General features: G+C 53.7%; 9 protein-coding genes across 9 annotated transcripts; 6 read left to right on the top strand and 3 right to left on the bottom strand.

The window, feature by feature from the left end:
* Positions 1-139: 139 nt before the first annotated feature.
* Positions 140-2,541, top strand: A1O7_01735 (uncharacterized protein; the record flags this gene model as incomplete). The annotated part of the gene is made up of 2 exons (XM_007755771.1): positions 140-2,023; positions 2,095-2,541. The coding sequence occupies 2 exons, from the start codon at positions 140-142 to the stop codon at positions 2,539-2,541; spliced, it is 2,331 nt and encodes a 776-aa protein (XP_007753961.1).
* Positions 2,542-2,864: 323 nt separating this feature from the next.
* A1O7_01734 (uncharacterized protein) lies at positions 2,865-4,149 on the bottom strand (the record flags this gene model as incomplete). The annotated part of the gene is made up of 3 exons (XM_007755770.1): positions 2,865-2,981; positions 3,031-4,026; positions 4,087-4,149. 3 exons carry the CDS (start codon positions 4,147-4,149, stop codon positions 2,865-2,867), a joined length of 1,176 nt encoding a protein of 391 aa, XP_007753960.1.
* A 718-nt stretch (positions 4,150-4,867) lies between these two features.
* A1O7_01733 (uncharacterized protein) lies at positions 4,868-7,137 on the top strand (the record flags this gene model as incomplete). The annotated part of the gene is made up of 2 exons (XM_007755769.1): positions 4,868-5,529; positions 5,583-7,137. 2 exons carry the CDS (start codon positions 4,868-4,870, stop codon positions 7,135-7,137), a joined length of 2,217 nt encoding a protein of 738 aa, XP_007753959.1.
* Positions 7,138-8,338: 1,201 nt separating this feature from the next.
* A1O7_01732 (uncharacterized protein) lies at positions 8,339-9,850 on the top strand (the record flags this gene model as incomplete). Its single annotated transcript, XM_007755768.1, has 2 exons — positions 8,339-8,519; positions 8,568-9,850. The coding sequence occupies 2 exons, from the start codon at positions 8,339-8,341 to the stop codon at positions 9,848-9,850; spliced, it is 1,464 nt and encodes a 487-aa protein (XP_007753958.1).
* A 132-nt stretch (positions 9,851-9,982) lies between these two features.
* Positions 9,983-12,048, bottom strand: A1O7_01731 (uncharacterized protein; the record flags this gene model as incomplete). The annotated part of the gene is made up of 5 exons (XM_007755767.1): positions 9,983-10,194; positions 10,269-10,404; positions 10,449-10,662; positions 10,713-11,895; positions 11,943-12,048. 5 exons carry the CDS (start codon positions 12,046-12,048, stop codon positions 9,983-9,985), a joined length of 1,851 nt encoding a protein of 616 aa, XP_007753957.1.
* Positions 12,049-12,695: 647 nt separating this feature from the next.
* Positions 12,696-14,582, top strand: A1O7_01730 (uncharacterized protein; the record flags this gene model as incomplete). Its single annotated transcript, XM_007755766.1, has 2 exons — positions 12,696-13,977; positions 14,032-14,582. The coding sequence occupies 2 exons, from the start codon at positions 12,696-12,698 to the stop codon at positions 14,580-14,582; spliced, it is 1,833 nt and encodes a 610-aa protein (XP_007753956.1).
* A 657-nt stretch (positions 14,583-15,239) lies between these two features.
* On the top strand, positions 15,240-15,527 carry A1O7_01729 (small nuclear ribonucleoprotein; the record flags this gene model as incomplete). Its single annotated transcript, XM_007755765.1, has 1 exon — positions 15,240-15,527. The coding sequence occupies one exon, from the start codon at positions 15,240-15,242 to the stop codon at positions 15,525-15,527; it is 288 nt and encodes a 95-aa protein (XP_007753955.1).
* A 504-nt stretch (positions 15,528-16,031) lies between these two features.
* A1O7_01728 (uncharacterized protein) lies at positions 16,032-17,096 on the bottom strand (the record flags this gene model as incomplete). Its single annotated transcript, XM_007755764.1, has 4 exons — positions 16,032-16,462; positions 16,523-16,608; positions 16,679-16,689; positions 16,743-17,096. The coding sequence occupies 4 exons, from the start codon at positions 17,094-17,096 to the stop codon at positions 16,032-16,034; spliced, it is 882 nt and encodes a 293-aa protein (XP_007753954.1).
* A 260-nt stretch (positions 17,097-17,356) lies between these two features.
* Positions 17,357-18,594, top strand: A1O7_01727 (S-methyl-5-thioribose-1-phosphate isomerase; the record flags this gene model as incomplete). Its single annotated transcript, XM_007755763.1, has 2 exons — positions 17,357-17,919; positions 17,970-18,594. 2 exons carry the CDS (start codon positions 17,357-17,359, stop codon positions 18,592-18,594), a joined length of 1,188 nt encoding a protein of 395 aa, XP_007753953.1.
* Positions 18,595-22,653: the final 4,059 nt, after the last annotated feature.

The following is a 22,653-nucleotide window of genomic DNA, read 5'->3' as shown; positions in this document are numbered from 1 at the left end:
ACACCCATTATCCAACTTAAACATATGGTGAAGCCGAGAGACCCTCCCTCCTTCGGCTGCTCTCTGCATGCGCTGAGCCACAAGTTCAAGCCGTTCAGAGTTGCTCATTGACGAGAATACACGACCAGCCAGCGAAAACATGCCGCCTGACAATAGCAGAGAAACCAACCATGCGCATGAGGCTACGACGCCTCTGGTCCAACTGCAGTCAAAGGACCACGAAGAGATTCTGAACGTGATAGATCAACTCAGGTCGGAGGGTGTAAGTAAGTATATTAACCTCCCACAGCTGATTGTATGCGGCGATCAGTCTTCGGGCAAGAGCTCCGTCTTGGAAGCGATTTCTGGCCTCGCATTCCCAACAAAAGACAATGTCTGCACCCGATTTGCGACCGAGCTCATCTTACGACGAGCACCGGAGACTAGTGTCACTGCTTCTATTCACCCAGACGACGACCGTACACCGGTCGAAAAGGAGAGAATCCAGCAATTCAAATCATCCACCGTCGACCTGCACCAATTTGCTGTCATTGTCCGAGATGCTGAGAACTCCATCGGGGTGGGTAAAGACGGCCATATCTTCTCGAAGGATGTTCTTCGTGTCGAAGTGTCGGGTCCAACGCAGCCTCATTTGACCCTCGTTGACCTTCCCGGGCTCTACCATGCCCCTGACGAGTCGCAAACCGCCGAAGGGGTCGAGTTCGTGGAATCCTTGGTCCTCTCATACATCCAAAACAAGCGCAGTGTCATACTAGCAGTCATCTCTGCTAAAAGTGACATAGCGCTCCAGAAGGTCACCGCCTTTACGCGCAAGGTTGATCCGAATGGTCACCGAACCATGGGCGTCATTACCAAACCGGATACTCTGTCGAGAGGTTCTGACATGGAACAATCCTTCCTCAACCTAGCAGGGAACAAGAGAGTTGAATTTCGGCTTGGCTGGCATGTTCTCAAAAACAGAAAGTACGAGGAACGTCATTTCTCACTTGACCAGCGTCGTGACTCAGAGGCAGAGTTCCTTGCCAGTGGTGTATGGGCTTCATTGCCGCGCTCCCAGATTGGTATCGAATCGCTAAGACCAAGGCTGAGTGCCGTTCTGAAGGATCATATCATCGCCCAACTACCAGGCTTGATTACCGAGAGCCAGCAGTCTCTGGAAGAGACTGACGCCAGCCTGCAAAGGCTCGGAGACGCACGCCAGACACTAGCCGATCAGCGTCGATACCTATTGCACAGCAGCGAGAAATTCAGTGGTTTGGTCGGCTATGCCACCAACGGAGTCTATTTCGATCCCTTCTTTGGAGACGCCATGGAGGACGAAGGCTACGAACGAAGACTACGTGCCGTGGTCCAAAACCGCCTGTCCGACTTTTCCAAAACTTTAGAAGCAAACGGAATGCAGAAACGGATCATCGATGACGAGGATGACGATGCGGTCCTCGAGGAGGGCCAAGTGTACCGCTCTGTATACATGGACGAAGTCCAGCAGCGAATGCGCCGAAGTCGAGGTCGTGAGCTGCCTGGAACATTCAATCCTCACATCGTCGGCGATCTGTTCTATTTGCAGTCAAAGCCGTGGGAGTCGACCGTGATGGAATGCATTGATATGCTGCTGAAAGATGTCCAGAAGGCCATCATACCCATCATACAAGGCGTCCTCGACGAGAAAACCATCAAAGGGCTGCTGGAATATATCCTCAATCCTGGCCTTGACAAAATCGAGGCATCGCTACGGGTCAAGACAAAGGAGCTTCTCAGGCCTCAGCAATCTGGCCATCCAATAACCTACAACAACTCCTTTACCGAAAGTGTCCAAAGAGCCCGGCAAGAACATTATCAGAGGTCGATCCGCGAAAAGCTCAGGGCATTTTTCGGTACCAAGTACCCTAGATTTCCGTCGTCGGAGAACCAGTTCGTCTTTAGCATGGGGAATTTGATCAATGCCCTGGGCACGCAAACAGCAGATGACATGGAGCGATTCGCATGTTCCGAAGCCATCGACTGCATGCAAGCTTACTACGAGGTAGGGTCTACTTCCGCATTTGTTGCCATTCCTTTAGGGACGATGCTAACGCAGTGATTCTCACGAATCAGGTCGCGAGGAAGAAATTTGTCGATGATTTCAGCAATCTAGCGGTCGAGAAGTGCCTTCTGGAACCACTGGCCGTCATTTTCTGTCCCAAAGTGGTGGATAGTTTAGCCGATGACGTAGTCGAAAACATCGCTGCCGAGGACGAGAATTCGAAGCTTGAGCGCGGACGGCTTCTGCACAAGCGGGTTAAGTTACAGGAGTCTCTGCTCCAGCTTCATCGCCTGGACCGCCACAATGTGACCGGGGCGAAGGAAAGTCCTCAACTCGATGACGACGATAGTTTAGCCGACGGGTCCGAAGGCATAGATGGCGCGCGCAGTCCGACAGAGTCCTTGATACCAGCCGCGTCAGAAGAGGCATATGGACCTGATGCTAAGCCTGAACCCGAACCTGGTCCCGTCAGGATGAAGAAATCAAAACGACACCCAAGCGTGAGCTATTACGACTAATGAAATAGTGGAACCGTCTATATACAAGGACGGCGTGAAAGCGGAGTTGTGCGGGTGAGCAGACGCAGAAGGGGGGAAACAAGATGAGAGGATAGTCAATTCCATCATGGTCAAGCCAGCCAAGCTACCGCAACTGGGGTATTAGACTGTACTTGCAATCCACCGTGGTTTGCAGTAGGACGAAGGGTAATCCTGATGCCAACACGGTGAGGGAATCAGTCGTTGCCCCTTTACTGGTGCTAGAGCTTCCTCCGGGGCTTTTCCCGTTCAATCCAATGCTACTCTCCACGCCGGTCGGCACGGTATGAACCCGGACACAGTCATCAAATTCGTTTTGGCCAGGCTACGAGCATCATCTTCTCCTGAACCCAGATGCCATGAGCGATGGAGATGGCACCCTTGATTGGGTCGGCAAGAGCCCAGTCGAGGTTTCGCAGCAGCTCCATCCGTGTCAGCGCATCAATCTATTGCTGATACCAGTCCACTTACCTCAACAAATGCTTTGTGTACCTCCATCATCGTGATGTTCTTCCCCAAGCACCCAAATCTTCCACTACCGAACATCAAGTCCGTCGTCCTCAAGTACTCCACTAGAACTCTAAGATCGGGATGTAACCATCGGTCAGGCCGGTATTGGTCCGCGTCTTCTCCGAAGATGTCCTTGCGCCGACCGAGCCCATCGCAGCAGAACGCGACTTGTGTCCCAGGAGGGTAGAAGACTCCATTGACAGTCTCTCCCTCCGGTGGTGCGAGTTTGGTTTGCAGCACAAACAGAGGTGGATACAGCCTGACACCCTCCCAGATGCAGGCGGTCAAAAATTCAATTTCCAGAGCCTCACTGTACCTGAGGGTCGGGTAAGAGATTTTGCCATCCGCGATCGCCTTGTCCACATCTGCAACGAGCCTACCGTACGCCACGGGATTGCCGACCAACAACATCATGGTTATCCGCAGCGCTGAGGCTGTCGAGTCGGATCCAGCAATGAGCTGAAGTTGCAACTCCGCCTCGCTTTGCGTCTGACTGAGTCTTTTGGCAATGAAGTGGTCAAGCATATCTCGTTTGACCTTGGCGTCAGGCCGATATCGTTCGGCAACGGCCTTTTGCGCGATCCCAATGATACGGCCCTGGCCGAACTTATCTGTCCCCTTGGGTGCCATGAGCTTTTGCATCAGTTGGCTCTGGATCAAACTTCGGGGGAAGTCGTGGTTGACGATCAACTCGATGATGCTGAACTTATCGTTAGCCAGCTTATTGAAGTCGTAGAGATCCTCGTTGGCGTGGACAAAGCCGAAAGCCTCGCCAAATGCAATCTGGCTCTGCACATCCAGAGTGAAATAGAATGCCAAGAGGGCCATGTCAAGCGGCTTGCCGTTGTACTCTTGCTTGATCAAGGCCAGCAGCCTCTGCAGGTTCTCGTCGATACCGGACTCCAGTGTCTCGACCTCCTTGCCTGAATACTGCCCGAAGTGAAGCCAACTGATAAGCTAATGCACGATCAGCGATGGATAGACCGGACTCAATGCTCCTATCATCTTAGACCTCACCTCTTCATGTCGTCGCTCGTCCCACTCGGAGAAAATGTTGTTGACTCTGGGGTTCAAGTTCATTCCGTCGTACCAGGATGCGCGCGTCCATTTCGATCTAGGCGCAGTGCGGTACGTCGCCTACGGCCGGAAGCCACATAAAAAGAGATCAGGAAGGGTCGGCGGCTGATCATTATGGACATGCTAAAGGAGTGGGCAGTCGCATGCCATAGGCAAGAGGCTCAGCAGGCTGTAAAACGTCTCGTCGGCGGCTGAAGTGGAAAATGTATGAAGCTCATGCGCGACATACTTACGTACTTAACTAGCGCGTGTGTTGCTCAGGCCGGCTCTATGATCATTCACTTTCCCCTCACTCTGGAGTCACCACTCACTTCGCCCACCTTTCCACTACCCTCATTCTGAAACTACTGTGTACTGCGCCGAAAATGGCGACGGTGGCTGTGCTAGTCCAGCCACTCACAACACCTGCTTCTGCTGTGCCTGCAGCACCTAATGGGAGGCCTAATGACCTCGACTCGAAACGGCCCCAACAAGGTCTACGCGATCGCGCCAAGGGGGCCAAACAGCCCAAATCTCGGTTGCAAATAGGTACATCGCCGTCTACCAACACCGCTTCAGCCTAATCGCATGAGACAAGACCAGCAAAGCACAAAATACCGGCCGTTGGTTCTCTTGAAGCAAAATGTCTTTAAACACCCTTTGGCAAGTTCCCTGGGAGGCACTGGACCAAGGTTGACCTCGGCAAATCTTCACGCAGCAATTGATTGACGCCTATTGCACGATGGCCGTGGGAGCCTCAGATGCACCATTACTGGATGCCACAACACGCAATTCCACTGAGCCCGTGACCAGAACACAACATGTGGCCGCCCCTTCCCACGCCGTCGCCGCATTGCAGACACATCCGCAAACTCTCCCCGAGTCCGAGAAACTCGTGCCGATCACTGCACACTCGCACCCAATAGAGGGTGCCTTGCGCGATATCTACTGGGCCCTGTGTTGCATCAGCTTGCCCATGCTTGTCTTGACAGCAATCTTCATGGGACTCGTGTACGCCTATAAGGTCTCGCACGGCGTGGGCACTGCCGACAGCTCACTGGGCTTGCCCGTTTCTGATGATCCGTACGCCTACTATGTCAACTACAGTGCAACGAGACTGATCACCGTCTCATCTTGGACAAGCACTGTAACTTCATTCGCATCGTCGTTTGTTATGGCTCTTGTCTCATACCCGCTCGCCAAAAGCTACTTGAGCAGATCCCAGGCGCCGTCGCTGGAGAAACTCCCAACGCCTTATCAGCTGCGTCTCATCATTGGTTGTGTCGGTGGCGGCTTCGGATCTCTGTGGTCTTGGTTGCAGTATTGTTTTTGGCGTCAGCGGAGTAAACAGCCCACATTGCTATGGGTGAGTGCTTCAAGTCTTCTTGGGGCTGGTGCCCTCAGGTACGTACGTCATATTTTTGCGGGTAAATCTATGGTACTGACTGCTGGACCAGCTTTGCTATACTTGCAGTCGACACGTGGCTGCATGTAACAACCTCAACAATCAGTTACGACGCCATCTCTCCCGTCTCCCAGCCATCATTCAGTTATGGGCGTGTACTGGATCCAAACTGTGACGGCGAAAGCAGAGCCAGCGGAGTATGTATAGGGAACAACTTTGCTGGCCTCCTCTACTTTGAGAGCCTGACAAACGCCACGGAGACTTTGATGAATCTCTCAAGCACCAACATTGTCTTGCCGGCTCATTTGGATGGTCGAGACCTCGCCTACCTCACCGCCGCGGACCGGCATCCTGATCTTGATTTCCAGGCGAAAACCTTCGCGCTGAGTACGCAATGCACGCCTGTCAGCAAGCAGTGTCATCTGGAAACGACTTCCTGGTGTCCTTTTCCGCAAGGCTGCAACTCGCAGGTCCAGTTGGCGAGGGGCATGCCTTATGACTGCGGCCCCACCCTCTTCGGTGGTCTGTCGAACAACACTGGTACCCCTTTCAACAGTTCTCTGCTTGATGACGATTCCCAGGCTGCTATCTCCTCTGAGATCGCAAGCACCAACGGGTTCTTCCTGCAGCTTTTCAGAAAGCCAGACTTCGCGGAACCTTTCGGCACCGCACCCGACTCTCCCAACCCGTTCTACTTTGCTACGGGTGCTCGTGTGGCGGTCTCGAGCGCATTGGCTGCTGATCCCGAGGCGGTCCAGAATAATGCCGACGCTGACTATGGCTTTATCTTCTCTTGCAATTCAACGTTCTTCGAACTGGATTACAAGATGATCAACGGCAGCTTCGCGGGCGGAACGACAACTCCGGTGGACGGTCTTCTCGCCTCCAATGCTGTCTTCACATTCATCTACTATCTGTCATATACCCAGAACGTCATGGAGGGGGCTTTTATAAGCGGAGGTGTGCAATCCAATAATTCTCAACAATTTGCAGACTTCCTTGCACAGCGTTTCAGTGAGACGACGCTGAGCATGGTGTCAGGATTGACGGTTGCAAGCCCCAATCTCGCCGAGCAGACCAGGGAGCGTCTACTTGTGACGCGACTCCCAAAGGCCCCGTTTTACGTCTTGATTGTTCTCAACCTCATATACGCGCTGCTAGGTATCATCCTAGCCATCATCGCGCTGGCGAGTCAGCCGAGGCGATCGCGGTCTATCCAAGCTCGGCTGAGCATAGGTGGGGTTATCGCGGCGTTGCTGGAACCAGAAGTCCGCGAGGCCGCCTTTACAAGCAAGAAAAGCAATAGTGGGATAGAAGGGGCGTTTGCCGAGTACTACAACGACAGTGGACTCAGCGATGAGGGCAGAGTTCTCGTCAGCGACAGAGCTGGCAATGTCGCGTTTGAGAAGATCCGGCCGCAAGGGAAAGACGAGATCTCGATACGGCACAGCGATGAACCTGTCATTCGTGCTTCTTCGGCGCTGTTGGATGGAGAGCAAAATAGGGAGACGGAGCCACCACGGGTAGACCCGTCACCCACAAGCTCAGTCGTCCAACGCAAACCCGTTGGGTACGTGGCCGACTCGAGAGATTCAGATACAGCGTAGACTTATGATGGTAATGATACACAAGCTATCAAGACGTGAATATCTCAACTGCTTTGACCTACCGAACCATTTGATACGCAGAAAGAGAGTATTCTCCACAGTAGGTAGCAGTGGATATTGCAGAAGGCCACGCAGAACCCCCTAAGCTGCAAATGCTCGAGTGCCCACGACAAGCATAAGACCGAGTCAAGCCTGGCCAGCTCACGGCATACACGGTACACAGTAGATCCAGCAGCACCCTTCTCGAAGCGGCGGGATCGAGAGTTTTCATTGCGAGCTGAGGACCAAACCCGTACGAAACTTCGCTGCAAGCTCTGGTTGCGTGCTCCCTTCCGCTTGCGCCAAGGTTGGTGTCCGCTCACGTCCCTTTTCAAGTCCCTCGTGAGGAGATCTAACTATGCAAGGCACTGCTGAGAGCCAGGAATTATGACTCCAGGAAGTGCAGAGGAAGCCGCACCACCTCTGTCTTGGCCGACGCGGGTGCAGTAGCTACACATGCCAGCTCACCAGCTGTTGCGCGGGTTCTCAGCCGCATCTTTCGTCCACTCACTCTTTCCTCTCTCCATCCAATCCGTGATCTGCCTGGCCAAAGATTCCACCCTGTACAAGATAGTGTGTTGCACGCTTCAATACCTCGCCCAAGATAGTGTCATGCCGCCATTGAGCATCGCTCTGGCCTGGACTCCGGAGAGCAACTATGGGATTCTTCTTCCGGCGCCTCGTTATCAGGCTCCGCGGCTCTTACTCCGTTCAATGGGGGCTTTTGAGTGAGTCAGGCTGGGCGAGGCATGTGCTCGTGTAACCCCTCCGAGCCGCAGCCGGGATGGGCGCTCGTTGGTTTGGTGAGTCGCTCGCTTCCATTGCAGGAGGTTGATGCACTGCGACAGCCCTCTCCTCCGCTCAATCACCAATTAACAACCCTGGTGGCTTGACTCGTCGCCACGATGGCCTTCTCGACCATACTGGTCGAGGAGCCTAGGCTCAATTCAGGCATCAGAAGGCACCCTGATCGCCTTTGGGGAGCTGCATTGTCCCTTGCCAGGTATGTTGCCTCATTACTAGCTGTAACAGCGATACGGGTCATCCTCATAAGGGCCGTCACGGCCAAGGTGCAGAGCCGCCCCGGGCCTGCTCACAGCTATAAAATCATTTACAGGAGGTTTGAGATTCGTCTGATAACGATACAACCACGAGCAGCATCATGGCCTCTTCGCGCCAGAGCGTACACCTCGAAACGCCGGACCACTGTCCGCCCGCGAGTACTGAAATGGAAGACATCACCGCCATCGCCGTCATGGGCGTCACCGGCTCGGGCAAAAGCAATTTTATTCAGCATGCCACGAACTCGGACAGAATCAAGGTCGGACATAATATGCAATCGTGTAAGAGAACACACGGCGAAAGGTCGACTACTGGCTGACATCTGACAGGCACCGAGGTTGTCGAGCAGTACGAGATGTTGCTGGACGGCCGCCAAGTTTTACTGTTCGACACGCCTGGGTTCGACGACACCTACAGGCTCGATGCGGAGATACTGGCCGAGTTGGCCGAGACCTTCAGCGCCATGTACAAGAATAGACTGCAGCTGGCGGGCATCGTCTATGTCCATCGCATCACCGACAACAGGATGACCAACACTTTACTGCGCAACCTGTCCGTCATCCGCAACATTTGTGGCGATGAACCCCTCAAGAACGTCACCATCATGACCACGTTCTGGGACAAAGAAGACGCCAAAACGGCGGCGAAAAGAGAGCGAGAAATGTCGGACAAGGCGGATTGGTGGGGCTACATGATGGAGAAGGGCGCAAAGTCGCGGCGGTTCTTCAACACAGACGAGTCCGCCCACGCGATCCTTCAAGAGTTTGTCGACCGCGACCGGGTCACGCTGCAGATCCAGACCGAAATGGTCGAACAAGGCCTCGAGATCAAAGACACCCAAGCCGGCAGCTCTCTGAACGTCGAGATCACAAAGCTCGCCAGGCAGCATCGGGAGGAACTCCGGGCGCTCGAGGCAAAGATGGACGACGCCGAACGCCGCAACGACGTCAAACTGCAAGAGCTGCTGGCCGTCGAGCGCCGAGAAAAGGAAAAGGAACTCACCCGCATGCAGCGCGAGCAAATGGCCATGGAACGAGACCGCAGCGAAGACATGCGCCGCATGGAGCAAGCCTTTCAAGACCAACTGCTTCGCCTCGTTGAGGAGCGCAAGGACCGCGACTCCCAGATCGCCGCCCTCGAGCGGCAGTTGACGCAGGAGCGCGCCGAATCCACGAGGCGGTTCGAAATGGCCGTGCAGAACGCCGAGATGAACCTGCTCAAGATCTCGGAGCGGTTCGAGCACACGCGCGCCGAGGACCGGCAGCGCTTCCAACAGCAGATGGCCGACTACAAGCGAGACCGAGACGACGCGGTCCGGCAGTACAAGGACGATTTGCAGCGGACCAACGCGGACATTGTGCGCATGTTTGAAGAGACGCAGGGCGCCAGCGAGGCCGAGAAGGAGCGGCTGGAGAAGGAAATCGCGGAGCTGAAGAGGAGGAAGAAGAGGAACATGGCGGTCCTGTTCGCCAAGATCGGCGGCGTCGCGCTCTGCAGTGCGCTCGCGCCGTTCACCGGGGGACTGTCGACTCTGGCTCTGCCCATCTTTCATGCCTTTGGCGGCAGCGGAGGGAGTGGTGGATATGAAGCGACTCAGGACTACGGGGGTTAATTAGTGGGGACAAGTACCTGCGAAAAATATTCGGGTTTGTCTGATTTGGGAGCGAAGCGAAATACATGTTCTGGATTCTTCCACGTGCATTCCACGCTGCAACGACGAAGAATATCTGCACTTGGTTTTGCCTTAATGGCCGGAGAAGTCCATGGTCGTCTCGCCACATTCCTGCCCAGCGATTGTGGTCCTGAAGGCCAGTGTGCCTTGACGGGCACCGAGCTTGATAAACACCTTGACCTTCAGCCGCCACACTTTCTCGCCCTCGTCGTCCTCCTTGCATTCAAATCGGCTCAGATCTACATCCGCGAAGTTGACCAGGAGATTACCCACGGTGACGACACCTGCACCGAGCATATTAGCGATCTGTGGCTTTCGGCGTCGCGATTCGCAGGGGCATAGGTAGGTCAGTAGGTACCTTTGGCCGACAAATCGTTGGGTGCTTTATCCTTGGCATACGAGTAAATCTTGTTGGATGAGATTCTCGCGCCGCTCTCATGGCAGTGGGTGATCCATGACGACACGATCTCGGTGCTTTCCTCAAACACGGTGTTCTGACATTGTCAGCTGTGCTCGAGCATCTCTGGGTATACCGTACCTTTGCAACCAGCCATTGCATGTGGCCGTTGATCATGGTTTCGCCTGACCACAAATCCTTCCATCTCCTGTCCCACAGCGGCCCCGACGTCTTATCAACTCCTTCGACAAATGGTTCGGCTATCTCTTGCCCGTAGTGACGTCTGGTGATACGTTTCTCGATTTTCACGGCCCCGAGACCATGAAGGGCTGCGCCTCGTGCGACAGCGGACCATCTTTTGACGGTTAGCGGCACGTCACATGGTGGAGGCAAAGCAATACTGACGCTCCAGACCAAGGGGTCACCATTCTGATCTCTCGTTCTTCGCACCACTTCTTCACCGAGTCCCTCACATGCTTCGAGCAGCCGAGACCTCCAACCAAGACAACGGTTTTGACTTCGGGCTCGTCCCTTTTCTTCACACTCTGTACCTGGTCGTTTATGAGGTCGATGATGCCTTGGACGACGGGCTCGAAGCATTGAAGCATGTCGGCCTCTGTAAGGATGACGTCTTTGTACTTTTTGTCGTAGCCGGGAGTCGTCACAGACTTCTTTTCGAGCTCCGGCATGATGAGCGGGAGTTTGTAGGATTTTCGGGTGTTTGCAACGCTGAATTGTTGCTTCCTGCTTTCGAAGGTGACCATGAACCGGCTGTTCGGTCCGGTGCGGTCAGCTGGCAGGCTTGTGAATGCTTTGCCAAAGCGCTCGGCCATCATTTTGTGGAGGTTCCGGTCGATATACGTGCCACCACACTTTGCGCCATCGCCCTTGCTTGACTCATTCAGCACCAATGTCGGCACAGTGCGGGCGATGGTGTAGCTGGTGATGTCCACAGTGCCTCCACCACAGTCACAGACGAGAACGCCAGTGTTCGGCTTAACCAAGGAATCTGTCTCCGACACACTGGTCTTGAGAGCCAACATCGCAGCCGCTTCGGGTTCCGGAATGAGGTTGATTTCGTCTATCCTTCTCGAACCAAACCCAGCATACAGGGCTGCTTCCCTCGTGGCAGCCTTGGCTTTGTCTGACCAGATGGCAGGAACGGTCAACCAGTATTCGATCGGGGTGACATCCAAAATATCAGAGCCACCACACTTCTCGATGATGGCGTCTATCAGATGGTCGTGCACTTTCTTGAGATAGTCACCCACGACCTGGACAGCTTTCTTGCCTGGCGGGAGCTGCAGCAAGCCGCGGCCCATATGAGTGCGCAAAGTTGGGTCATCATACCTTGCAGCCTGCGAGCGTGCATCTAAGAGGAGCTTCGTCCAAGCATAGCTCTTACTCCCCGGCTCTACCTCGTAACCCCAAGCATCCTGGCCTTCCTGCTCAGGATTCTCAGAGGCATAGGATATCACGGATGGTGTCTTCTCATTGTGCTCGTTGTTCTCGCGTAAAGCACCAGGCCAGTCCGTGAAAGTTTTGATCTCCTTCGGATCCGTAGCGTTCTCGTGGACAAATGCCACCCCTGCAGCCATCAACGAACGGGGCTCGAAATGATTCGAGTGAGCTTACCTGTGAAAGTGGTGCCATAATCTATTCCAACGATCAATTTTGTCCTCCGAGCCGGGACATGTCTCAGCGAGAGGGCTTGAACTTGATTTTGGAGACCTTGGACCATTGTGTCAGCTTGCGGCGACGAACAAACCTACGGATTGACGAGTTCGACAATGAGCACGCTCTCGATGCGGCTGAAATGAATGCTCAAATATTCTTGTTTGAGGAAGGGGAGACTCGTCAGGAAGTGCCGCCCCCATCGGGCACAAGGCAACCTTTGGTCTCAGCCTGATTCGCACCTTCACCTGTTACCGTACAGTACAAAGCCACACTTTACCGCCAGCCGCCCCCGACCCAAACTCTTCATGTGCGGATTGGAAAAGAACTGAAAGTTAGCGGAATGCCAACTCCACCCATGCATGCAAGTCCTCGTATTTGTGCAACCATCCTTCAGCAGCCCGCCTTGAATGGCCCGCAGCAGGCAAACCGACCGCGGCTGAGCACAATTGCGGCGGTAAAAGTCCTAGAGGCCAAATCTATCAATTCAGCCTCCTGAAGCAATCTTCGAGTTTCGCATGCCCAATGTCTTCCTCTCAGGGACCGCGAAAGGCCGTCACTCTTGACTCTGCAAAGCAACAATCAACACAGGAGAAGTCAAAAGTGACCAAACCAAGACCAAGAGCGATGTCTCATGGAGCCCAAAAGCCTGATCCTCGCGATGGAGATGTCCAGGTAAGCCAAATTTCCTGCTCGGCCAAGGGTCATCTGATCATGGAGATGGAGGATGTTGCTTCAGCAGAAAACAGAAAACCACGAACATCGAAGACAGAAGCACGTGGTCCAGCCAACCCGGTAAATACGTCCAGATCCCTTCCGGGTTCATCACAAGCTCTCAATCTCGGTTTTATCATTAAGCCGACACGGGAGGCATCTCCACCAAAGATTTCGGAAGCCGCCAGTCAACGGCCCGAGAAACAAGTCAGTGATGTCCCGATTCGTCGACCGGCTGAAAAGGAGCTTCGAGGTATTTCGAAGCTAGAGAGCGATAACCGAGAGCTCCGGGACGAACTCCAGAAGCTTCAGGATCGATTGTCCAGCGTTCAAAGCACAAATGCTCGAGACCATGACACCGGGCTTGCGGCTGGACTCGCAGACAGTGCCAATAAAATTGCAAAACTCGAAGACGCCCTCGCAAATGAAAAATCCCAGGCCGCCGATAAGATCTCGGCGCTAACACGCGAGGTCGCAAAGATCGCGCAGCTTCAGAACGTCATTTCAGGGTTGGAAACGAAATGGACAAATAGCCAACGAGACCTCCTGCAAGCTCAACGGGACAAAAGGACCCTAAGCGACCAAATTGCTCAAAAGGACCAGTCGATTGCGTACTTCAATAACAAGTACAACCAAGAAAAGGAGGCGAAGGAGAAGCAGATGTGCGACTTCAGCAGGCAGCATCAATCCCTAGCCACCAGCTGCGCCAACAAGGACAAAACCATTAAACAGCAAAAGCTCGACATAGTAGCATTGCGCAAAGAGGCAGAGCACCACCATGAAGGATTTAAGAAAGCGGCAGCGGAAAATGAGAAGCTGCGAGCTCATATTGAGCAGCAAGAAATGTCCGTTACCAAAGCTCAAAACGCTGCGATGAGTGTGCTCGCCCGGTCGCTCTCCGCTGCATTACCAGACGATCGAATCAGAACAAAATTTAAGGAGCTCTTCGAAAGCATTGCCGAATGGGCGAGGGACAACGCCACCGAGGACAGAACAATTCTCGACGATACTGACAGTAAATTAAAATGGCAAAAGTATGGGATTTTCCGGTGGGTCGCCGAGCTGGGAGCTCAGCCCAATCTGGAATTCGACTTTGGAGATGAGACGGCGATCGACACACTGCTCAATACTGCTCTTGCGAGGCGTTTCTGTCAAGACTTCTTGAGAAATCCTTTCTGGTTCGCGGAGGACTCCAGCCCTATCACGAATGTAAATCTTCCAAAGGCAGAACGCATCGATACCGACCTTGCCATGGGAAGGCTGCTGAAGAAAATGATGAGTTGTAAGTTTCCGGATGACAGGACTCGAGCATTTCGAAACTGACACGACTTGACAGACCACGAGGGGCACGAGGCGGGGGTTCATGCCTGGCGCGCAGCGACTGTGGAGACGCTTGCTGGCTCGCCGTATGCGCGAGAGAAGATTCAAAACGCGTATAAGAAGTATATGGAGGAGGAGCTCCTCGATTTCTGCAAGGATTTCGTGCGGTCTGGACTGGATGAAGTCGCCAAAGGGGACCTGCTCAGCATCGTCGCGGCATTTGGGGACTTTGCGATCGAGATCTGGTCACAAAAGTACGACGTCCAGTATTTTTGCCTTAACTCGTTCGAGAGGGATGTGTACAAAGTATCGGACGAAAGAATGGAGCTGGCACGAGCCGTGGGTGTGGAGGAAGGTGATGTGTCCCTGGACGGGAGGCCGATCCCGTGTGTGGTCCAGCCGCTGATACTCGGGTATGGAACCAGTGACGGCAAGAATTATGACAGAAAGCGTGTGTGGTCCAAGGCTGTTGTGTGGGTGTCGAAAGATGGCAAGTCCGAAGCCTCACAGGCGGCCAAGAGTCGTTTTCAGACTTCGTGGTGGTACGGAGGTGGCTCATTTGTTTGAATGGTCGCGACTGCTAATGGCCATGCGATGAACTAGGCCAACAAATTGATCTCTCCCAGCATGAAAGATCTTCATCGTTGATGATTTCCAGTCGTGCGGAACAGGAATACTGTAGTGTGACCGAGAATAGCGGAGATTTACTTTGACAAGGAGTCAAGGACAAGTGAGTCGAGGATGAGGTGAGGAGCGCCTACAGGCGGTGCGGGTCGGATGAGTGTCAAGATGCGCCCAGTGAGGAGCAGTTACATAACTCATTGCTTGAGCTGCCAAGCCCGTCCGCCCCGCGTCCCTTGCATCTGCGAGGCTGGCTATCTCTACACAGTACGGAGTATGCACTAATACATATACGCACTCGTACAGTTCGGCCCACAAACGAATACACAGTTGGCATTGCGCACCATCACCACAACCTTACCGTACTTACTCCTCAGCTCCTCTACCGCACGCGCATATACTCACCGCATAGACAGCACAAATTCCACAAACACAACCGACCTCACGCCTCTCTGCCCGTCCGTCCTCAAGCTACCTACCTAGGGTCAGAAGCCGCACATACCTTGCTAGCCAGCCCACCTTCCCACCCAGGACCTTACCGATTGCCCAAACTCCCGTCCCGAAAAAGGCAGGCCAGAAGACAGAGTCCAGAAGCACAAAAACATGGCAGAAAACCACACCACAAACACAAACACAACCTCGATAACTGCTGCAGACCCCAAAGATCCGGCCTCCTTCCTGTCCTCGATCATCGGCGTGCCCGTGACGGTCAAGCTCAACTCCGGCGTCGTGTACAAGGGCGAGTTACAAAGCGTGGACGGATACATGAACATCGCGCTGGAGAAGTGCGCAGAGTACGTCGAGGGCAAGTTGCGGAGGAGGTATGGCGACGCCTTCGTCAGGGGGAATAACGGTACGTTTTCGCACTACCCGAATGGTCTAGCTGTGTAAAACGCCTGAGTGCCGACCGCTGAATGGATTTTTGCGCCGGTGCCGAGGCTGACGATTATTTTGCGGTGTTTAGTGCTTTACATCTCGAGCGAGTGAGCGAACGGACGAGTCAGAGCCGAATGTCTGGGATCTGATTGATGGAGGACGGAAGGGAGAGCGAAAATACCAAGGAGCGAGGCGAGAAGCTCGACGCGTCAATCCGTGGGCCTGGGATCGCTGAATGTCGCTCGCTAAAAGCTACGCAGCTGTCGACCCGATCTTCGAATGATCGGAAGGCGGAGAGCGGAGCGTGAAAGATATGCCACGAACCGATGGCGTAGCATGACCCGACATGACGGAATCGATGGAGCACGAAACACGTCTGGATCGAGAGACTGTCAACCGCTGATGCTGCGGATGCAAACGAAGCAAGTTTGTTCGGCCAGCGCTCTTAAGAAGCGATATCAACGCCGGAGGCTAGCTAACCACAGATGCATCGAGAGTACTGCTACGCCCGGCACGCATCTAGCCACCACTTATGAGCGGTTCAGCAGGTATCTTGCTGGTCCAGAAGAAGACAGTCCGACCATGAACGGCAATCCTCCCAGCGTCATCTACCTGCGTGCCGTCCGACTCCAGACTCTCCTCAAACCTCCTTCTTACATGCTCCAACTCTTCACCTTCCAGCACTGCCAGCTGACTTAACGTCCTTAATCGACCCCAGAGATCCTCCTTCGACAGCCAGGTGGTGAACTCGACGGAACCTTCACCTAATGGCAGGCCGAACAGCGGGTCGGCGAAATGCAAGCTCAGCGGATTACTCGCGTTTTGGTCGTCGAAGACTTGCCGCCACTTCTCGTGCCGAAAGCGTGGCGCATCGTCGGCGAACGTCCAGACAACCTCCTGCACGGTCTTTTCCCAGCCGTCGTGGATTGACCATGACTTCGGTGCGTTGTCTGTTAGGTCACGATCATGAGCATCGCCGCTATCATGGACGGACTAGGTAGTGAGCGTACAGTCATCGATATTCCAGATCAATCCTAGAACGCCTGTGGGCTTAAGCACTCGCGCGATTTCTTTCAAGGCGTCCATATTGGCAAACCTGGAGGCGTCGTCAAATTTTGAGCCCTCGCCGAAGATGAGACGTGACGAGCTGCGACGTTGATACTTACCAATGAAATGACTACGAAGCAGATCAACAATCTGCTACCCAGTCAATTCCGTGCCTATACTCACTTGTGCTGCGAGGACGGCCGCCAGACTCTCATCCTGCACGTCCGACATGTTCTCCGCCGTTCCTTTCACGACCCGCACACGAGGTAGGCTCTTCTGCTCCAATTGACTTCGCATCCCATCGTGTGGTTCGATGGCAACAATGTCGTATTCTTCCGGTCTTCTTGCTAGTATCTCGGTGAATTTGCCAGTGCCAGCTGCGAGATCGGCGACTTTTGCTCCTTTGACGCCCGTGACCTCCAGTGCTTGCAGGAGCTGCGCGACTGCCTCGTCCGGATATGTCGGGCGATAGGCATCATAAGCAGCAGCTGGAGCAAAGCCAGACTGGGCTACCTCAGCGATTGCTGACTTTGCCATTACAGTAGTGCTAGTCGTAAAGGTAAAACTGAGGTGAAACTCAGACGCACGTGGCCAGCAGCGAGAAAGCCCGACACGCCAACAATATGTGGTGAGGGGTAACAAAATCTGTCTAGTTTTTTACCCCGCAATGGCGTGAGAAAAAGTTGTGGGCGGCAAACAGTGCAACTGAGGATGGCAAATATGTGAGAGACTTATATTCGTCGTGAGCACATACCTAGTCTCCCGGTTAATCGTAATCATCTATATCCCCGTCAGCAATGGTGTTGCAGGCAATTCAGTATGAGCCCGCTTCGGGCCATTCCGGGCCAGCTTTGCGCATCCTCGATCAGCTCCAGTTGCCTCACCGAACGACGTATGTAGCGATGTCGACCTGCGAAGAAGCTCATGCCGCTATCAAGCAGATGAAGGTTCGCGGCGCACCAGCAATCGCCATCGTCGCTGCCCTGGCCCTTGCTGTTGAAATTGGAAACGAGATCGTCGCGCGGAGATTACCTGCTGTGCCAAATGATGTTAAGGACAGCATTGCCCAGCGGTTAGATTACCTCAAGACGAGCAGGCCCACGGCAGTCAACTTGGGCGATGCTGTTGGGAAACTGAAAATTGTGACGAAGCGAGCGACCTTACAATCTGAAGCATCTGCGAAGTCTGTCGCTGAAGCATATATTTTGGCTGCAGAACAAATGCTGGTTGACGATGTGTCTGACAATAAAGCCATTGGTGAGCATGGCGCCCGGTGGATTGAAGAGAATACTGTGGCAGGGAGGAAGAGGAAAGCAGACACATCTCAACAGCTTGAAGTCTTGACACATTGCAACACAGGGTAAGGGAGGGACTGCCTGGCAAAGCGGCATTGGCTGACCAGATTCACAGTTCCTTAGCCACTGCAGGTTACGGTACCGCTCTCGGTGTGATCAGGTCACTAAGAAGCGCCGACATGCTCACCCGGGCGTATTGCTCGGAAACTCGGCCGTACAACCAAGGCTCGCGATTGACTGCATATGAGTTGGTCCACGACGAGATCCCGGCCACGTTGATCACAGATTCAATGGCTTGTGCGTTGATGAACAAGGAGGGAGACCGTCTAGCCGCGGTTGTAGTGGGAGCGGATCGTGTTGCGGCGAATGGCGACACAGCGAATAAAATTGGAACTCATTCTCTAGCTGTGCTTGCACGCCATCATGGTGTTAAATTTCTGGTTGCTGCTCCCAGAACCACCATCGACCGAGACACAGCTTCAGGTGAAGATATCGTCATCGAGGAACGGGCGCCGGAGGAAGTGACAAGGATCAAAGGCCCAAAGGTCACCGCGGAGGGAAAGCTACTCCTGGACGAAGGCTCAGAGGTGGTGAGCACCGCTGCGATTGGGATTGAGGTATGGAATCCTGCGTTCGATGTGACCCCTGCCGAGCTCATCGATGGAGTGATCACCGAAGTTGGCGTTGTTGAAAAGGTCAACGGGAGGTTCAACTTCGAACCCATCTTCCAGCAGTCGTGAAGCTGCTGCAAGCATTTTTAGGGGCGTAAATGTCCTGGAGACTCCCCTTCACGAATTCTCAGAATACAATGGCATCTCAGTCTTCGGTTAGACGACGAGGAACACGGTGGAGGTAGTCCCAAGCGACAGGCATAAGACCGGTGGCTTGTAGGATCAGCCGACCGGCACGTGTGAAAAGGTGGTTCCGCCCATGCGTCTTGCGCCGCGTATGCGTGAAGCTAATTCGAGGTGGGAGGACCTGAAGGTTTATTCTCTGCACTGGATTGAGCCATCTCTTCGAAACTCGCCAAGAGACGGTCAAGGTTCCGATGTATTCCGTCCAGCTTGGACTCTAGGGCAGAGGCTGTCCGTTCTCCTCTGCAAAGGCGGTCAGCAAGTGGACCGGGAAGGGGACAGAACACGAGGGTGGAGACACTGACTGTGCAAGTTCTTGAAATGCCTTTTCTCATGAGCCGTCGTGGAGAAGTCAGCAAGCAAACACGGAATAGCACTCGAGCTCCTGGTAGGGTTGGCATACCTTTGCCATCTCAGAAGTTAGCATTTGTGGATTGGCGTCCTCTGGGCTGCGGTCTGATTGGGACTGCTCGTCCACCTTCTGGGCGTTGGGTTTCTGTTGTGCCATTTCCAGATGTGGAGGTGCTGTGGTGTGTCGGGAATCTCGATCGGAAATGAGCTTGCTAAAGCACCCAATTCAAGGTGTCCGGGCCTGCACCGACAATCAGGAGATTGTAGGTTTTACGCGAGGATGGACGCAGGGTCTTCCCGTACGTCCGTGGCGTCTGAGGAGCAATAATGTAAGAAGTATTGATAGCTGCCCCCGATGTTTGCGTAGGGTACGCAGTAATTACTGGGTGGAATGGAGTACAAAATGAGTTCAGTAGGCGAGCCAACGCGGAAGCCAAGGTCCCGACTGCCCAGCTCTCACCCCCGACGGAGGGGCCTCTATCGATAAAGGAATAACCCATCAGCCCACAGTAAATTAGGCTTGGCCACGTCTGCGGCTATAGTAAAATCAGCCCACGAAAGCCCCACCTGTTTTCTTGTTTTAGACTTCAGTGCGCAAGTTGGTGGTTCCGACCAATGAATTCTCTACAAACCTTGCATGCAGACGTTGGGTCAGAGCCAGTCACTGCAACGTCCCCATATCCATGGCTTCCGGTGCCCTAAAATGTGGAAAGAATTTTTCGTGAAAAGCCGAGAATGAGCGAGCCCTGTCCGAAGTCCCCATCACGACGCTGCGAACGAAGGTTGAAGCGATGATTCATGGAAACTCACAAGTACAGTAATAGGCACATCAAGCACCTCGAGAGCTCACTCATCCTACACTGATTTTGGGGATCGAACTCGACTACCATTCACAGAACCTGGAACTGTTATGTGCGGAGATATAAGTCAAAGCACCGGACCTTTTTGCTTCACAAAGCTGTTCAAATGCCACGTTGTCTGCTACAATTGTGGAAGTGCCAAGTCGTATCCGCTTTGCCAAAAAGCGCAAAAGCGCATTAGGCACAGAGGCATAACCCATCCTAAATTCCTCGGATGCGTCGATCTTTGACGAAAGAAGCCGATTTGCTGATCAGGGACGCACGAATACTGGCACATTGGGTCCTGGGTACCCGGTTTCAGCAGTAAAAAGGTGAACGGTCACTGCTCCTCATCCCCACCTAAGTCCAAGTACCTCGTATTGCATCCCACAAAATTAATTCTTTGAAGAATACGAGTAGTCTGACCGCTTCATGAAACATTCAAGCCTCTTCAGCTCCTCGGCGTGTCCGTCGCATACTCTGGACAACCTTCCGAATTAAAGATCGCGTAGGTACAGATGCTGCCGAATCCCGGGGTTTGACCCACGCTCCTACGTCAGCGTCGTCATGCCGCTTGTTTAAAGGTTCGTGTGGCCAACAGGCAGCAGGGGACCTGCTGCACTATCGCGAGGCCAATGCCAACAATCCTCGGCTGAAAGTCAAGTGAAGCTCAGGTGGCTAGCACGTTTTCTCAAGCCTACTGCATCTCGCAGACAGTGTCAGGAGTACTATCAAGTGGAGTAAAGGAGCAAATGGCGTTACGTGGGAACTGTTCGGCACTGGATATCCGACAGATCATTACCACATGTCGTTACCGAGACCCGATTAGACGCAATGCGACCCGTGCCCTGGTGCTCCTACTGCAGCACCGCACTGACAGAGCCGCTGTAAGGAGCCACTAAACACTCAGAAAAAGTGCTCAAAACAGGAATTCGATCTTATGTTCATAATAGTCTCCGCGGGGACGGATTGGCCAGGAAAGCATCGACGTGGAGCCTTGGGGCTGACGATTGCTAGGCTAGAATTCTAAGATGGTCCAAGGCTGTCGGTGGGATCGAGCATTTGCTGGAACATCTGACAAAATCACCCACTTCTCACGATCGTGGTTTTGTATAGCAATCGGGGTTTCAAGACTTTGACCAGAGGGTCTTGCGCAAGCATGGTTGCATTCCTCGACTTGTCCGTGACAATCCTCGAACCCGTCGACTGTTGCGATAGAGAGGGAATCCTCTAAACGTTTCTGTTCGGCCGCCAGATCTGCCGTCTATATTTCCTGTTATGTCGACCATGTCCCGACTTGGTGCAGGGGGCCGATCCTCGATTTACCTTATCGGGGGCCCATTGCATGCTTGTATCAGCCGCTCAGCACCCTCGGAGAGCCTTGTTCCGTTGCATTGAAGACCCTCGAAGCATTTCCCCAGTTCCAGCGCGTTCGAAACCCAAAATTTCGGAGCCCATATGGATGACAAGTCAGGATCGAGTCAAGCACTCGTCAACACCGCCTACTGTCGAGGTTGAGACCATAGTGAGCGGAAAGGGATATACTCGCGTCGTCGTATCGTGTCGTATTCTTTGTGGAAGAGCTGAATTCATGCGCCACAGAACATGTTGCCGCACACCCTTTATATGTGGACGGGCGACTGAGCTTCTTGGGCTTCCGTAATCCGGCCTGGGGGCGGCACCAGGGTTGCCTTCAGGTAGTCCGTGATCATGCTGAAGGTGCTCGTCCCCTCCACGGCGCATCACCGAGTCTCCACAGGTGGCTTAATCAGGTTGTTCTTAGTTGGCGGGTAGTCAGCGGCGAAAAGGCTGCCAGTGAGCGGGAAGTACCAGCCTGTGAGAGAGCTCTAGCAGCTCGGTTACGGGTACAGAGTTCCAACAGGCGACGCTGCGAAGCTGCACGGCTTCACGAATGCTCCCGAAATCCATTCTTCCCACCGTATCCCAGGACCCTTTCTTCGATAATGATTCTCGTCGCTAGTCGTTGGATGGAGACACACCGGGCGGAGACGTTGGTCCTTGCATCATCTTGATTGTCGGTATCCACGGCTTCGACTCTGTGACCTTGGCCTCTTTTTCCCTTCGCATCACCACCTTCCGAGACAATGGCCAGCCTATAGACTATTTTGCCGGGGCGTGTTCCCGCCGTTTGTCCAATCTCTCCATACACTGGCGCTTGTCGCCTCTTCTTCTCCGTCAGATCATTGTCAGGGGTGCTAGGCGGGGTTCCTGCCTCTCGTGAGTCCTTTTGCGTTACTCGAGTATCGACTTTTACCACAAACTCCCCTCTGTCTGGGGACTACCGGCTGGTCTGGGCTGCCACTCCTTCGACATCGGAACCACAATTTTCCCGGTCTGAGATCGGGAACACAATCCCAATCTTCTCATCCCGAGCTCGATCCGAATTGGAGCCTCACCATTCTGTTGCCGTCACCAGGGTCTTGCAGCTCGCTGTCCCTCTCGCCTGTCCTGACCCCACTATATGCCACTGGAGAGTTGTGTGGTATCGAGGCAGATCCCCCAAGACCCTGAAGAATCGCACCCCGATCGCTGTCATCACATCCTCGGTCATCAAATTTAGTCACCAAGTATCGAAGGGGGTATTCCCTCTTCTGAACAACTGGAATTCGACTTAGGCCAGAGCTGTGCAGACATTATCACCAGCGCGCAACAACGACGTCTGTCGACTGGCTATCAAGAAACGCTAGGGCCATCCTCCCATAGCTCTATGATCATCAAGGAAGCACAGCTACTA

The sequence above is a fragment of the Cladophialophora yegresii genome (genome assembly GCF_000585515.1).
Source record: "Cladophialophora yegresii CBS 114405 chromosome Unknown aczIN-supercont1.1, whole genome shotgun sequence".
NCBI classification, from domain to species: domain Eukaryota; kingdom Fungi; phylum Ascomycota; class Eurotiomycetes; order Chaetothyriales; family Herpotrichiellaceae; genus Cladophialophora; species Cladophialophora yegresii.
Note: the sequence above shows the minus strand (reverse complement) of the source record. Positions and strands in the feature narration are given on the sequence as shown.